This window comes from Mustelus asterias, unplaced genomic scaffold (genome assembly GCF_964213995.1).
Source record: "Mustelus asterias unplaced genomic scaffold, sMusAst1.hap1.1 HAP1_SCAFFOLD_732, whole genome shotgun sequence".
Lineage (NCBI taxonomy): Eukaryota > Metazoa > Chordata > Chondrichthyes > Carcharhiniformes > Triakidae > Mustelus > Mustelus asterias.
Genome location: NW_027590681.1, coordinates 178,846 through 195,722, shown reverse-complemented (window position 1 = coordinate 195,722; position 16,877 = coordinate 178,846). Strand labels below are relative to the sequence as shown.

The following is a 16,877-nucleotide window of genomic DNA, read 5'->3' as shown; positions in this document are numbered from 1 at the left end:
GGTGAATGAAGATACTGCATTGACTTTTGTCAGAGTCGGGTAGGATAGCAGTTGTCATTTCAAGAGCAATGGCAGGTTCAAACTTGGCTGCAAGGTACTCCTGCAAAAATGGCCATGGATTTGGGAGGTAACAACATTTTCAATGACTTTGGAGAGCAAAGTGGAAACTGGAAATTGGGTATAGGATTGAAAGGGAAAACGATTTTTCAACGGACGTGATGATGGCAACTGGTACTTTGTGAAACAACTGTTACTAATATCACGGTAACATATATGAGACTGTAATATTCTGAAATATATCTTGCATATTAGTAAAGATCTCAACGCCCTGCTTCTGATTTCAATACTTACATCTGATCCTGACATTGATTTTATCCTCATTACAGAGTCTCCGAATCAGGCAAGGCCTGTCAATATCATGGCTGAAGGTTCAAACAGAGGAGAATATCCAACAGCTTCATCAAAAATGAGAATGGACACAGGTAGGATCACAAAAATACAAACATAATTTCTATCCTGTCTGCAGCTCAAACAGGGACTGAGTGGAAAGTGGGAGAGAGTGACCATCTAGAGCAGGTTGATCCAAGGTTCGGCCCGAGGGGACCGCGTGTGACCCGCAAAGCTCCTCTACGCGGCAGCGGAGACAGTTTCTAAATTGTTGTAAAACAGCTGAGTTTCAATTTAGGATTCTGCTTGGAGCTGATCCTCCAATCAGAGGTAATTTCTCTCTCCCATTGCTGCTGATTTGTCGACTATTATACTGTGATTGGGAGAAACAAACCATGATTGGTGGCACAGTGAACAGCGTGCTGAAGGCTCGTGTGAGAAAGAAGCAAAGGTATCTCTGGGTGGGGCAAACTGCAGTGGGGCTGGATCTCCCCAACATTCGCTGCGAATGGAGCGATTAGTGAGTGGGAGTGCGGCACTGAGTGGCGGGGGGCGGGGGGGGGGAGAGGTGGGAGTGAGGCACTGAGTGGAGGGGTGTGCCAGAGTGAGGGACTGAGGGGGGTGTGTGGGGGTGCACGTGGGGGGGCAGTAAGGGCTTGGGTGGGTGCATGGGTGCGGGGCACTTGCGGCTCGGTGGGTGGGACTGCAGGGAGGGGGCCTGACAGTTGGGACTGCAGTGGGAGGGCTGTGTGAGTGGGACGTGGGGGAGGGATCGGAGTCTTGGTGGGTGGGAGTGCAGTGGCGGGTGCTGGGTCTGTGGGACTGTGGGTGGGGGGTCAGAGTCTGGGTGGGTGAAACTGCAAGGGGTGGCTGCGTGGGTGGTTGGGATTGCAGGGTGCGACTGGGGCATGGGGCTGGGTGGGTGGTGCTGTGGGAGCGGGCAGGGTGGGTGGGGCTGGGTGGGTGGTGCTGTGGGTGAGAGGGACTGGGGGGTGCTTACCACTAAGCATCCAATGAATGCGTATAGTCTTCTTTGTATTATATGGGTAAGGACTGCTTCAGTATTGGAATAGTCATGAAATCAAATGAACATTGTGCAATCATCAGTCAGCATCCCCACTTCTGGCCTTCTGATGAAAGGGAGTCTTTCATGAAGCAAATGATGATGTTTGGGCCTCACACATCACTGAAGAACTCTTGGAGCTGAGATGGCTGACGTCCAACCACCACAACAATTTTTGTTCGGTGTGACTCCAGCCGGTGGAAAGATTTCCCTGATTCTCATTGATTTCAGTTCTACCCGGATTCCCTAATGTCACAATTGGTCAAATATTCCCGTGATGTCAAAGACAGTTAGATCAGCTCACATCTCGCATAACTTACAGAAGAGAGTTCCTGTGTGGGAAATCTTCTCCTAATTTCACTCCTGAAAGTCAATCTCTGGAATTCTCTGCTCCAAAGGTGGATGGAGACTGGATCATGCGAAATATTTAAAGCAGAGGTAGATAAATATTTGATCGATGGATGAATGCAGGGCTATGGGGAAATGGCACAGGAAAGGAGTTGAGGCCGGCATCGATCAGCGATGATTGTACTTTGTCAAGGGCAGGTCGTGCCTTACGAGCCTGGTTGAGTTCTTTGAAAATGTGACCAAACACATTGATGAAGGAAGAGCGGTGGATGTGGTCTATATGGACTTCAGCAAGGCGTTCGATAAGGTCCCCCATGCAAGACTTCTTGAGAAAGTGAGAGGGCATGGGATCCAAGGGGCTGTTGCCTTGTGGATCCAGAACTGGCTTGCCTGCAGAAGGCAGAGAGTGGCTGTGGAGGGGTCTTTCTCTGCATGGAGGTCAGTGACCAGTGGAGTGCCCCAGGGATCTGTTCTGGGACCCTTGCTGTTTGTCATTTTCATAAATGACCTGGATGAGGAAGTGGAGGGATGCGTTGGTAAGTTTGCTGACGACACCAAGGTAGGTGGTGTTGTGGATAGTTTGGAGGGATGTCAGAAGTTGCAGCGAGACATAGATAGAATGCAAGACTGGGCGGAGAAGTGGCAGATGGACTTCAACCCGGATAAGTGTGTGGTGATCCATTTTGGCAGATCCAATGGGATGAAGCAGCAGCATAATATGAAGGGTACCATTCTTAGCAGTGTAGAGGATCAGAAGGACCTTGGGGTCCGGGTCCATAGGACTCTTAAATCGGCCTCGCAGGTGGAGGATGCGATCAAGAAGGCGTACGGCATACTGGCCTTCATTAATCGAGGGATTGAGTTTAGGAGCCGGGAGATAATGCTGCAGCTTTATAGGACCCTGGTTAGACCCCACTTGGGGTACTGCGCGCAGTTCTGGTCACCTCATTACAGGAAAGATGTTGAAGCCATTGAAAGGGTGCAGAGGAGATTTACAAGGATGTTGCCTGGATTTGGGGGCATGCCTTAGGAGGATAGGTTGAGGGAGCTTGGTCTCTTCTCCCTGGAGAGACGAAGGATGAGAGGTGACCTGATAGAGGTTTACAAGATGTTGAGAGGTCTGGATAGGGTAGACTCTCAGAGGCTATTTCCAAGGGCTGAAATGGTTGCTATGAGAGGACACAGGTTTAAGGTGCTGGGGGGTAGGTACAGAGGAGATGTCAGGGGTAAGTTTTTCACTCAGAGGGTGGTGGGTGAGTGGAATCGGCTGACGTCGGTGGTGGTGGAGGCAAACTCGTTGGGGTCTTTTAAGAGACTTCTGGATGAGTACATGGGATTTAATGGGATTGAGGGCTATAGATAGGCCTAGAGGTGGGGATATGGTCGGCGCAACTTGTGGGCCGAAGGGCCTGTTTGTGCTGTGGCTTTCTTTGTTCTATGAATGGCGGGGCAGGCTTGAAGGAACTGGTGGCCTACTCATGCTTTCATTTCTTGTGTGTTTTCATGTTGTGAAAGGGCTCCTTATTTTAACTATGCCGCCTAGTACTCGAGCCTAAATCGAGGCGGAATCCTACATTAAGGCGGTGTCGGATGAAAATTTAAGTGTCTGCCTTCATGTGACGAGGAATTTTCTGAACAAATTAAGGGTCACAGGATCATGAAGTGGGTCAGGGCAAGACTTAAGCTGCCATCAGAAAGGATATCCTGCCTCTGAGTTGTCCAGCTGATCAAAATGGCATGCAGCATTTGTGCTATACAATGCCAAGGAATGATGATTTCTAACAAGAGAGAATCTAACCATCTGCGTCTGACAGTCAGTTCGGCATTACCATCACTGAATTGGCCATTCTTGACATTCTGGAGATTGTTTTTGACCAGGGTAATCAAACATCCAGATTTTCTGCACTGTCCTATTTTTGAGCCCTGTATCCCTGGGTTGTCTGCTGCCAGGATGATTGTTGTCCTGTAATTTTGTGTTTCCAATTCTGCACATGCGCTGTGTGTATTCGCACAGGCACAGCCTTTCTGGCTCTGACCCGTCAAGAAGCAACCTGCTGCAAACTCCCCTGCCCCAGCAGTTACAGGTTTGGTAGCCGCTCCCCTGCCCATTCCAATGCCAGAGGTATTTCCATACCTCACAATTGGTCACCGTGACTTTGACCTGAAACTGAACTGGATTAGCCATATAAATACAGTGCCAGGTCAGATGCGGGGCATTCTTTGGAGAGTAAGTCATCTCCTGTTGTGGAATTTGCTTTCGGAAGTCGGATCAAAAACTGATGAGACACAGGTTTCTCCGCAAACCTTCATTATTGCATCGGAGGAGAGATCGCTCGACCATGCTCATAAGCATGGGGCCGTGATTCTCTGTCTGGCTTAAAAAAACAGTTTCAGTTATACACTACATATCACATACTTCTGTTAGCCAATAAGGGCATAGCTGTATTGTTACATTTTGATTAGATTACTTTCAAGAACAAAAGGCCAATCGGTAAGGCCCTGCCCTCCGAAGCCAGAACCACAATTACCGATTCGCAGTTTCTTTAACGTGATCATTAGTTTCGGTGAGCCTTGTCGCCCTCACCTCAGGCCCTTTCCATAACCAGTTTATCCCTCAACTGATTCCTAGTTACGCATCCCAATTTTAACCCTTTCTCTTCTCAATCTACCTTAAACACATTCTCACTGTCTCTCCAAAGTCTACAACGTACAAGGCACAACTGGAAAATTTGCAATTTGTTGACTGTGGCTCCATGAACACTCAAAGCTCTACACCACCAAGGACAAAGTAGCTCAATTGATTGACACCACCCATCCACCACCTCATTCTCTTTGCCACCGGTGCAAGTGATAGCAATATGCATCATTTACAGGGTGCATTTCATCACCTCACCAAGGTTCCTTTAGCAACACTTTCCAAGCCCGAGACCTCTGCAACCCTAGAAGGACAAGGGCAGCAGATACAAGGGGATACCATCATCTGCAAGTTGCCCTTGAATCCACACAACATTCTGATTTGGTACAATATTGCTGCAGCTTCACTTTTCCTGTACAGAAGTTTTGGTATTCCCTTCCCAGCAGTACTGAGTGTACATGCACCATGTCAATTGCAGCAGTTCAAGACGGTGTCTCACCAGCTTTCCAATAACAATTAAGGATTCACAACAAATTCCTGCCTTGCCTGGAACCCTCACACCCAGTGACCAATTTTAAAAATGTTGATTTTATATTTAAAATTGATGGACTCTTGTTAACCAAGGGTGGCAATGGATTGAGGACAAAGGTGATTATAGTCAGGTCAAATATGCTTTCACTGAATGTTTCTGTGTTCCCAGAAGGTGTTTGATAATGTGGCTCACAGGAGGCTTTAGTTGCTCTCTGTAAAGTGAAGTGTAACAACATGAATAGGAATTCATTGACAGAAATGTGTTTATTTTTGTCCATTTGTGTTTACAGATCCAAACTCCACAACTCCTCAGTTTCTGACAAAGTGTGATGATTACCAACTGTTCCAATTGACAAAATTCTACCGGGACAGACTAGAACAGGCGATGGAAGGAGGAGTGGATGGAGTCAGCTTATCGTTAACATATGAGAGGATTTTCACTGGACAAGACCATCGGGTGAGAGGGAGGGACCCAGGATAGAACAAAGAACAGTACAGCACAGGAATAGGCCCTTCGGCCCTCCAAGCCTGCGCCGATCATGATGCCTGCCTAAACTAAAACCATATGCTCTTCGAGTCCATATCCTTCCATTCCCATCCTATTCATGTATTCATCCAGATGCTCTTTAAATGCCGCTTTTGTACCTGCTTCCATCACCGCCCCATCCCCCGGGCAGCACATTCCAGACATTCACTACCCTCTGCGTTTAAAAAAATACTTCCCTCGCACACCTCCTCTGAACATTTCCCCACACACCTGAAAACTATGTCTCCTCGTCCTTGACTTTTCTACCCGAGGAAAGATCATCTGACTATGCACTCTGTCAATGCCACTCATAATCTTGCAAACTTCGATCTGGTCGCTCCTCAACCTCTGTCGTTCCAATGAGAGCAATCTGGGTTCAGAGTTAATACCCTCCAGACCAGGCAACATCCTGGTAAGCCTCTTCTCTCCCCTCTCCAAAACATCCACATCCTTCTGGGACTATGGTGATCAGAATTATACACAATATTCTAAATGAGGCCTAACTAAGGTTCTGTGCAGCTGCAGCATGACCTGTCAATTTCTAAACTCAGTATCCTGACCGATGAAGACAAGCATGCCGTATGCCTTCTTGACTACGTTGCCACTTTCAGTGATCGGTGGACATGAACGCCCAGATCTCTCTCGCTGTCAATACTCCTAAGGATTCTACCATTTACTATATAATTCCGACATGTTGGATCTTCCAAAATGCATTACCTCAGATTTGTCCGGAATAAACTCCATCTGCCATTTCTCCACCCAAGTCTCTAACTGGTCTATATTCATAGAATGATTTATAGAATCCCTCCAATACAGAAGGAGGCCATTCAGCTATCGAGTCTGTACCGACCACAATCCAACCCAGGCCCTATTCCTGTAACCCTATACATTTACGTTGCTAATCCCCCTGACACTAGGGTCAATTTTAGCATGGCCAATCAACCTAACCCACACATCTTTGGACAGTGGGAGGAAACCGGAGCACTCGGAGGAAACCCACACAGATATAGGAAGGAAGTAAATACTCCACACAGACAGTGACCCAGGCCGGAATCGAACCTGGCTCCCTGGCGCTGTGAGGCAACAGCAATGTTCTATTTTAAATGAGTTAATGAATTTGAAACCTTCCTTTGTAAACTCCAGTCTGAAATTCTCCTTTGTTCTGACTCTGCGCAGCGACTTCTTCAGACTCCCAATTGTAGCTGAACTATCTAACTCACCAATCCTCCTTCCTGAGCTTTTATGCCAGAAATAATTTGACAACATTCTGTTTCTGACACTTGAGTTAATGAGTAGAAATGATTAAATGATTAGATTGTTCACCATTATTATTGCTTCATTCTCCTGACATAAGTCAACAGTTGGTGTTTGGATTAGTCAAATGTTAATTCGTCAGCCAATTTTCATTTTAGGATTTCCCATTCTTCTATTTAAATAACGTAATGATCAGAATCATCCTATTCTTGCCACCTGAGTTCTGACTCGCCACTGTTTTATTTACATACAGAGAGCAGGAGTCGGCTGTTCCACTGCTCTGTTTAACAACATTGTGGCTGATTTGATAGTGAGCTCAAATCTGCATCTTGCCGGTCCCTTATGAACTATCACCCCCTTGCTTCCCAAGGGTCCATCTACCTCCGTTTTAGAATTAGCCCATGGCTTTTTCAGGAAGACAGTTCCAACGACTTATGACCTTCTCAGAGAAACAAACTACCTCATCACCTCCGGATTTCGGAGTAAATCACGAAGTGATGCAACAGGAATTCAGAGAAAGAAAATGGATCATATTGTCAATCAGTAACCAACCGGATGTCATGTTGGACTCTGAAGGACAGACAACTAATGACATTAAAATACTGCAGATTCTCAGTAATTCCTCACTCTCCTGGAAATATATTTTTGATTCTAGTTTAGTTGATTCTCATTTCTTTATCGTTAATGACTGGAGTGAGATGTTAGGAGAATTTTCAGTCCGTGTTTATTATGGATCAGGAACCGGCCAGTGACTGATTTCTGAGCTCAAAAGAACTGGGAAATCCCATCACTGAGCAGATCCTTTCCTTCTCATTCTCAGTGTTTATCTTTCATTCTGCGTCTCATTATTCTTCATTATTATTCTTTGTAGAAAGTCACTGAGCTCGTGGATAAGGGAAACCGGGCGGACAGTTCCAAACTTCTCCTCAATCTGGTGATGGGAACAGGATCTCGGGCTCGAAGGGTGATGTGGGAATCCTTTGTGAGAATGCGTCACGGAGTCCCAAAGCTGAATAAAATATTGAAAGAAACACAGGAGCTTGGTACGGTAAAATCACACAGTGATTTGAATTTCTCATTTAAACACTGCAGATATCACTGATTTGATTTCATGAATTTATTTAAACAGGTTCTGATGCATTCGATGACATGAACATTGCACAAGGTTTATCTGAATTGCCCAGTCACCTGAAAGGTAAGAGAGGAAATGGAGATTGTAAACCATTTCACTTCTGAGAATCAGAATGATTAATTACAGCTTTTGTTTCAGAGGTTGTCAAAAACCTGAGAATCAGAAAGATAAAGGCTGGGGTAACAGGTTTGAACATCATTGGTGTTTGTCGTTGATCCTCAACAATGCAGAGATTCAAATTACAATTCATAGGATTTTTCTTGCACTCTGTTAATGTGTGGCGATTGCATCTTTTCACTTAATCAACTGCTGATTTCTATTATTTCTGATGTCTTATACACTTCACAAAATCCTGCTACACTATGAATCTTAAACAAATCTTATGTGTGTGCATGGATGATCTGGATGGCAGGAGAGAGAAGAGCCTTGAGCCAGAAGTTAATTTTTCTCTACACTGGGGTGGCACGGTGATGCGCGACACTCAAGCACGAGGTACAAGGCTTCAGCGATTGAAGGCTTTTATTGACAAACAATGGAACTATTTAAACACGAGTACACCATTCCAGACTGGAGGGGTCCCGCCTGAGCAGAGGGTCTTATACCTCTCCCAGGAGGCGGGGCCCGACCGGGATGTGCCATAACAGCATCCACCACAGGTATATTAATCCCACAGTGTAAACACCCTAGCCCAACAACAACATTATAACATCCCCACAGTGTCAACACCCTAACCCAACAGCAACATTGGAATAACCCCACAGTGGTAACCAACGATAGTTCACCACATTCACCCCTCCTTTGAAAACAAAGGCCGGTGGGGTGCGAAAACAGACTACATATATACAAAAAATCTACAAGTCCAGACGGTCTGGAGGACCGCACCGTCGCTGTGACCTCCTCAACACCGGTTGTGACACCGGAGCAGGTGCTTGCGGTGGCGTTCCCTCCAAAACAGCGTCCGGCTGTCCCCTCGAGGACTCACGGGCCGGTTGACCCTGGTGAAGAGGTGGTGCAGGGGATCCCGGTACCTTCTGTGGTGGCGCCGATCTCCGAGTCTCAGGCAAGCTGTACATGGGAGTATAACTGTTATGCACTGGTCCCGGTGCTGACCGCGCCACGTCCGGGGAAGAAATAAGTGATAGGGGATTCGTGACAGGGGGTATGGGAGCGACAGGAGGTGCTACGTCCCCTGCGGGCGCCAGGTCTCGAATCGAGACTGTGTCCTCTCGCCCGTCAGGATATGCCACATAGGCATACTGAGGGTTGGCGTGGAGGAGTTGGACCGGTTCGACCAAGGGGTCGGACTTGCGGGCCCTTACATGTCGCCGCAGAAGGACGGGTCCTGGGTACGTCAACCAGGCTGGTAAAGATATCCCCGAGGACGACTTCCGAGGGAATGAGAACATCCTCTCGTGGGGAGTAGCATTGGTTGCCGTACACAGGAGGGAGCGAATGGAATGAAGCGCATTTGGAAGGACCTCCTGCCAACGGGAGACTGGAAGGCCCCTGGACTTCAGCGCCAATAGGACAGCCTTCCAGACTGTAGCATTCTCTCTCTACACCTGTCCGTTGCCCCTAGGGTTGTAACTCGTGGTTCTACTAGAGGCAATCCCATATGAGAGCAGGAATTGCCTCAAGTCGTTACTCATGAACGACGAGCCCCTGTCGCTATGTATGTAGCAGGGGTACCCGAACAGGGTAAAAAGATCACGGAATGCCTTGATCACCGTGGCAGTCGACGTGTCCGCACAGGGGACAACAAACGGGAACCGGGAGTACTCATCTATGATATTGAGAAAGTACACGTTCCGGTCCGTTGAGTGAAGGGGGCCCTTAAAATCCACACTCAGCCTCTCGAAGGGGCGAGTGGCCTTGACCAATTGTGCCCGGTCAGGTCGGTAAAAGTGCGGTTTGCATTCCGCGCAAATCCGACAGCTTCTTGTTACTGACCTGACATCCTCCACCGAGTAGGGCAGGTTGCGGGCTTTGATGAAGTGGTAGAGCCGAGTGACCCCAGGATGGCACAGGTCATTATGGAGGCTGCGGCTGATTCCCTACTGCCAGCGAAGGGAGTGGCCCACCGTACTGTAGGATCACACTCTTCATGTGGACCATAAAGTTTAGTCCGAGGAGAATTGGCGCGCAAAGATGCGGCAACACAAGGAGCCTGTATCGCTCGTAAATTGTGCCCTGCACCTCCAGAGTTACCACACAACGTCCTTCGATCGGTACAGACCGGGACCGTGATGCCATAGAAATTGCCTGTTTGGCAGGTAGAACCCGGAGTCCACACCTCTTTGCAGTGTCAGGGTGAATAAAACTCTCGGTGCTCCCACTGTCAAACAGACAATACACAGTACGACCATTTACCTTGATGTTCATCATTGAACAGTCAAGCCTGTGATGCTTAGCCTGGTCCAGGGTGATCGACGCCACCGTTGGCCCTTGGACGTCACTGCAGGCAGCCGAGGTTGATGCTGAGGACCCCTGCTGGTCGCTCCTGGTCGTCGTCGACCAAGATGGCCGCCCCCATGAATCGCACGTGGGTGAGGGCGCCAAGCGTAGCGACTCCTGGTGGTCATCCTCCTCCTCCGCCAGCCACAATGGCGTCGTCCTGGGCTCGCACGTGGTCGGACCTCGTGGGTACTGCGACGCCGATGGAGATTGTCTCCGTTCTGGAGGGTCACAGGCTGCACTGCCGTTCTTGGGCTTCGATCTGCAGACTTTCGCGTAGTGCCCCTTTTTACCGCACTGACTGCAGATCGCCGTTTTAGCTGGACACTGTTGCCGTGGATGCTTGGCTCCTCCGCAAAAATAGCACCGCGGGCCGCCTGGGGCTGCCACCGTCGTCGGGTCGATATGGGAGCGCGAGCCCGTGGGGCGAGGAGGGATTTGTGACTGCTCCTGCCACGTTGTCTCCACGTGGTCTTCTGGATTCAGGGCCAAGCTTTTCGACGCCGCCTCCAGCATCTCAGCCATCTCCATCGCTTGGGTCAGGTTGAGATTCCCTTTCTCCAACAGCTTGAGCCGGATGTACGAAGACCCTACCCCTGCCACAAACGCATCTCGGGCGAGGTCGTACATGTACTGCTCAGCCGACACAGCTTTGCAGTCGCAGCCCCTGGCAAGCTGCAAGAGCTCATTGGCGTAGTCCTCCATGGTTTCGCCCGACTGCCGACGTCGTGTAGCGAGGAGGTAACGAGCGTGGATCTCGTTGGGTGGTCTCGTGTATCGCTTTTTCAAGTGCTCGAGGGCCCTCGGGTAAGTGGTGGCCGCACGAATCGCGAGGTAGACAGTGTCGCTTACCCTCGCATGGAGGACCTGGAGTCTGTCGTTATCCGTAGTAACTGCTGCAGAGGCTGCCAGGTAGTCCTCGAAACACTTCAGCCAGTGGTCGAAGGTGTTAGAGGTGCCGACCGCACGTGGGTCCAGCGTCAGACGCTCTGGTTTCAGCATTTGCTCCATACTCTCTTTACTGTCGAGAGTTTCGTGTTTGTCAATAAAATTGATGCGCGACAATCAAGCACGAGGTACAAGGCTTCAGCGATTCAAGGCTTTTATTGACAAACAATGGAACTATTTAAACACGAGTACACCATTCCAGACTGGAGGGGTCCCGCCTGAGCAGAGGGTCTTATACCTCTCCCAGGAGGCGGGGCCCGACCGGGATGTGCCATAACAGCATCCACCACAGGTATATTAATCCCACAGTGTCAACACCCTAACCCAACAGCAACATTGGAATAACCCCACAGTGGTAACCAACGATGGTTCACCACACACGGTGACAAAGTGCCAGGGACCTGGGTTCAATTCCGGCCTCGTGCGACTGTCTGTGTAGAGTTTACACGTTCTCCCCTTGTCTGTGTGAAACACCTCTGGGTGCTCCGGTTTTCTCTCTCAGTCCAAAGATGCGCAGGTTAGGTTGATTGGCCATAGTACATGTGTTGTGGTACAGGGATAGGGAGGGAGGGATACGTAGGCCTTGGTAAGATGCTGTATTGGAGAGTCGGTGCAGACTTGATAGGCCGAATGGGCTCTGTCTGCACTGATGGGATTCTATGGTTCCATGGCAATCATTCTAAACAAACACAAACCAAAATACTGAGCAGGAAAATCCCAGAAGGTCCATCAAACAAAGATAACAAGGGTTCAAGCATTATGGCGAAAGACATCTTCTACTGGTGCCTCCCAGTCCAAATTCTGCCACTAACAATGACCATGCAATCATCTTGTTGCAGCAAAAATAGAAACGCCAGAGTTGATATGGAAAAATGCTGTGTTTAATATTCCCCTCGAATCCCTCAGCTGATTGTATCCAATCATGCAGATCACGTTGTCCCATTGTTCCTCATATGCACTTCTCTTCCACATCATGCAGTCTGTCTGCCAGACAGGATTCGACTGGCTCCCTCTTTAGAGTCACCACAGCTACTCGAAACACCTTACAGAGGCCCACAGTTCTCTGGAGATAACGAAACGCTGAACATCCACTCTATTCCTGTGTTTACATAGTTCAAACATGTGTTATCTGGTCCCACACCATTTGATGACTGGAATCATCTATCAATAGGGATTTTATACTCATTCAGATATTGATTAGACCTCTTTCAATTAGAGCTTGTATCTGTACTTCTTCAAAGTAAATAAACCATGGTCCTTGAAGTTTTCCATGTAGCTGAGCTTCTCAAAGCTGTTAATCATTTTTGTAGCTTGCTTCTGTGACTTTTTCATGCTATGTTGCGCGATAACCACAGCTGTGCACAATGTCCAGGTGAAATGTGACCAAGAAAGTGTGCAGGCAAAATCATGTCATAGAAACATAGAAAGTCGGAGCAGGAGTAGACCATTCAGCCCTTCGATCCTGCTTTACCGTTCATTATGATCATGGTTGAACATTCAACTCATTAGCCTGATCCCACCTTCCCTGCAAATTGTTTGATACTTTTAGCTAAGTTCTTCTTGAAAACATACAATGTTTTAGCTTTTGCTGTTTTTTGTAGTACCAATTTCATATGGTCATGTCTCTTTGCATTTCTCTGCATTTCAGTCCGAAATAGTCTACCCAGTATCCTCAGACTGCGATCCCTAGTTCTGGAATTCCTCACCATCGGGTAAATACTATCTACATCTATCCTGTCCTGTCCTGTTAGAATTTAGGTTGCGATGAAATCCCCCCCTTCTGAACTCCAGTGGATATAATCCTAACTGCCTCAATCTCTCCTCATACGTTAGTCCTGCCATCCCAGGAATCAGCCTGGTAAACCTTCTCTGTACCCCGGTGTGGCCCGTTCCAGGTCGGTGGGGGCGGGACTGGGTCAGCTGGGGTGGGGAACTCCCAGGAATCAGCCTGGTATACCTTCTCCGCACCCCCTTTTATAGCAAGAACATCCTTCCTCAGATAAGGAGTCCAAAACTTCATGTAATATCCAGGTGTAATCTCAGCAAGTCCCTGTAGTTACAACAAGACATCGCTGCTCCTGTACTCGAATCCTCTTGGCATGAAGCCCAACACACCACTTGCCTTTTTTACTGCCTTCTGCACCAGCATGTTTACCTTCAGTGACTGGTGAGCGATGACACACGGGTCTCGTTGCACATCTCCCTTAATCTATAGCCATTCAGATATTAATCTGCCTTCCAGTTTTTGCTACCAAAGTGGTTAAGTTCACATTTGTCCACATGATACCGCATCTACCATGCATTTGCCCACTTCATCAGCTTCTCCATATTACATGGAAGCATCTCTGCATCCTCCGCACAGCTCACCCACCCGCCCAGTTTTGTATAGTCGGCACATTTGGAGATGTTAGATTTAGTTCCCTCATCAAAATCATTAACATATATCATGAACAAATGATGTTGTAGTAATTGGTATCAGCCTTTTAATTGATCACAACTTTATCTTTCAAGTAACTAGATCAAGCCACAGAGTTCTCTTAAACAGCTGTTTTAATCATCTACGTAGTGAAGACTCTGGAAAGTCACGGGTCACAGTCTGTAACTCGCCAGAATACAGAACTCCTAAATACACAAGTAATTATAGCCTCAAATTCAATTCTAGGGAATTAGCATACACCAATCACATTTTAGGAGTTATCTCAATCCACTCAGTTATTGATTAAGCTCACATCATTCAGATATTAAAATCAATCACAGTCACCATGAGCTACTGGTCTTGGTGCTTATCTGTAAAAACGTTTGTAAGAATAACTTTTTTTTTCATAGCAGCTTGTGTGACATTACCCCTTTCAGTGGGCTCCTAGCACCGATTCCTGTGGTACCCCACGTCACAGTCTGCTATTTTGAAAAAGACCCATTTATTGCTACTCTGTTTCCTGCTTGCCAGCTTATTTCCTGTCCATCGTAATACACTGCTCCCAAATCAATGTATTGAATTTTACATGCTCATCTCTTACCTGGGACCTTCACAAAAGCCTTCTGAAAGTCCAAAATCATCACAACCATTTTCTCACCTTCACTTCTCCAATTGCTTCCTGGAAAAATTCAAGTAGATTTGTCGAGCAAGAATTCCATTTCATATATCCATGCCAACTCTGTCCAATTTTTTCAAGTGCTTTAATGAACTATAGCACTTTCCCCACCACTAATAGAATGTTCCAGAAAACTATTCCGTAAACACGTCAGGAATTCCTACTCTACGTTATTGTGTCTGATTTCACTTGGCCAGTCCATATGCAGCTTAAAATCACCCGCAATTACTGATGTTCCTTTATCACATGCATCACTAATTTCCTTTTAAATGCCATCCCCAACCTCACCACTACAGTTTGGGGGCATCTACAACCCCCATTAAAGTTTTCATAAATTCATAAGATATAGGAGCAGAGTTAGGCTATTCCACCCATCCTGTCCACTCATCCGTTCGATCATGGCTGCTATGCTCCTGATCCCCATTTTTCTGCCTTCTTCCGATAACCCTTTAAACCATGACCAATTAAAGATCTGTCTAACTCCTCCTTAAATGTACTCACTGTCGCAGCATCCACCGCACTTTCGGGCAGCGAATCTCACAGATTCACGACCCTTTGGAAGAAGTACCTTCTCCTCAACTCTGTTTTAATTTTTTTTACCGCTTATGGCGTCTGTCCTAGAATGTTCCACCAACGGAAGCATCCGTTCCACGTCTACTTTATCGTACATTTTATCATCTTGAATACCTCAATTTGATCTCCCCTCATTCTTCTAAATTCCAGAGTGTATGGGCATAAATTGTTCAATCTCTCTTCATACGACAAACCCCTCATCTCTGGAATCAATCGAGTGGACCTCTTTCGAACTGCCTCCAATGCCACTACATCTTTCCTCAAATAAGGGGACCAAAACTGTGCACAATACTCTAGGGGCGGCCTCACTAATGCCTTGTATCATTGCAACAATACTTTCTTACCTTACAATTATATTCCTTTAGCTATAACTGCCAATACTCAATTTGCTTTCTTTATTATCTGCTGTACCTGCATACTTGTTTTCTGTGACTCAGATCCCTCTGTACCGGAGCACCTCGAAGTCTCTCCCCATTTAGACAACAATTCGGCTTCCCATTTTTGTGACCAAAATTATGACCTCACACTTATCCACGTTAAACTTTTGTTACCTTTGAACCTTTTCAGCTCTACCCATACAGATTACACGTCACCAGGGCTGATATCCGACCTCATTATTCAGCTAATTTCCTCTTGAACTAGCCAAACAACACCACCACCTTTTCCTTTTTGACTGTCCTTCCCAGATCGTGAACATGGCTGGATGTCCCATTGCTTGTCACCCTGCAGTCACATCGGTGTATTCCCGACTACATCACACCTGTTTGCATCGATTTGTATGAATAATTCATCCACTTTATTTTGAATTCTCCGTGCATTAAAGCACAAAGTCTGTTTTGTCAATTGTACCATTCTCACTATTTGTTCACTGTGGCCCTGTTTAATTTTGGACCTTGATTTATCGGCCTATCACTTTTTTCTTATTCCCCTTCCTGTTTTTTTTTTTAACTTGTCCATGAAACATGTTTGACTCCCGAGCCAGGGAGTTTGAATCCTGGTGTCACCACTGCATCTCCAAACTCCAAGCTAGTGTTCAAATTTCTCACTGCACTCTTTGGTCTATATTCAATCTTCGCTTGATGCTGCTGACTGTCTGTCCCAGTAACCCAATGTCCTCTCACATTCTCCTCTAGGTGCTGCTAACTGTCTGTCCCAGTATTGTCCTTTCGCCCTCTTCTCTAGGTGCTGCTGACTGTCCCAGTGTTCCAGTTTTCTCCCTCCTCACTCTTCTCTGGGTGCTGTTGAATGTCTGTCCCAGTGTCCCCCTCTAACACTCTCCTCTAGGTCCTGTTGTCTTTCTCAATATCCCAATGTTCTCTTCTCACACTCTCTCCCCTCAGGTTCATAGAAATCATAGAAACCCTACAGTGCAGAAGGAGGCCATTCGGCCCATCGAGTCTGCACCGACCACAATCCCACCCAGGCCCTACCCCCACATATTTACCCGCTAACCCCTCTAACCTACACATCCCAGGACTCGAAGGGGCAATTTTTAACCTGGCCAATCAACCTAACCCGCACATCTTTGTACTGTGGGAGGAAACCGGAGCACCCGGAGGAAACCCACGCAGACACGAGGAGAATGTGCAAACTCCACACAGACAGTGACCCGAGCCGGGAATTGAACCCAGGACCCTGGAGCTGTGAAGCAGCAGTGCTAACCACTGTGCTACCGTGCCGCCCAGGTTAATCCGTGTATAAATATTGTTGGCATCTACAAACTTACTGTACACATATCATGCTACTATTTCATGCTCCTACTTCATAAGTTCAAACTTGTTGAGCTCTTGCATATCAGACTGTGAGGAGTAGTGAGCCTCAGGCTAATTTCCCACAGAAGATCATCTTTAATAAAACCTATGGATGGTGGAAATCTGAAGTAAAAACAAAAAATGTGAGATCGACTTAGTTTTGGCAGAATCTGTGGAGAAAGA

At 47.1% G+C, this 16,877-nt stretch overlaps 1 protein-coding gene across 1 annotated transcript in view; it reads left to right on the top strand.

The window, feature by feature from the left end:
- Positions 1-392: 392 nt before the first annotated feature.
- LOC144487318 (NACHT, LRR and PYD domains-containing protein 3-like) overlaps positions 393-16,877 on the top strand; it is a 101,407-nt gene continuing 84,922 nt past the window's right edge. Inside the window, exons 1-4 of the mRNA XM_078205397.1 lie at positions 393-482; positions 5,255-5,421; positions 7,616-7,787; positions 7,874-7,939. Coding sequence (XP_078061523.1) covers positions 419-482; positions 5,255-5,421; positions 7,616-7,787; positions 7,874-7,939 — 469 coding nt within the window. The 5' untranslated portion in view covers positions 393-418. The remainder of the gene's footprint in view (positions 483-5,254; positions 5,422-7,615; positions 7,788-7,873; positions 7,940-16,877) is intronic.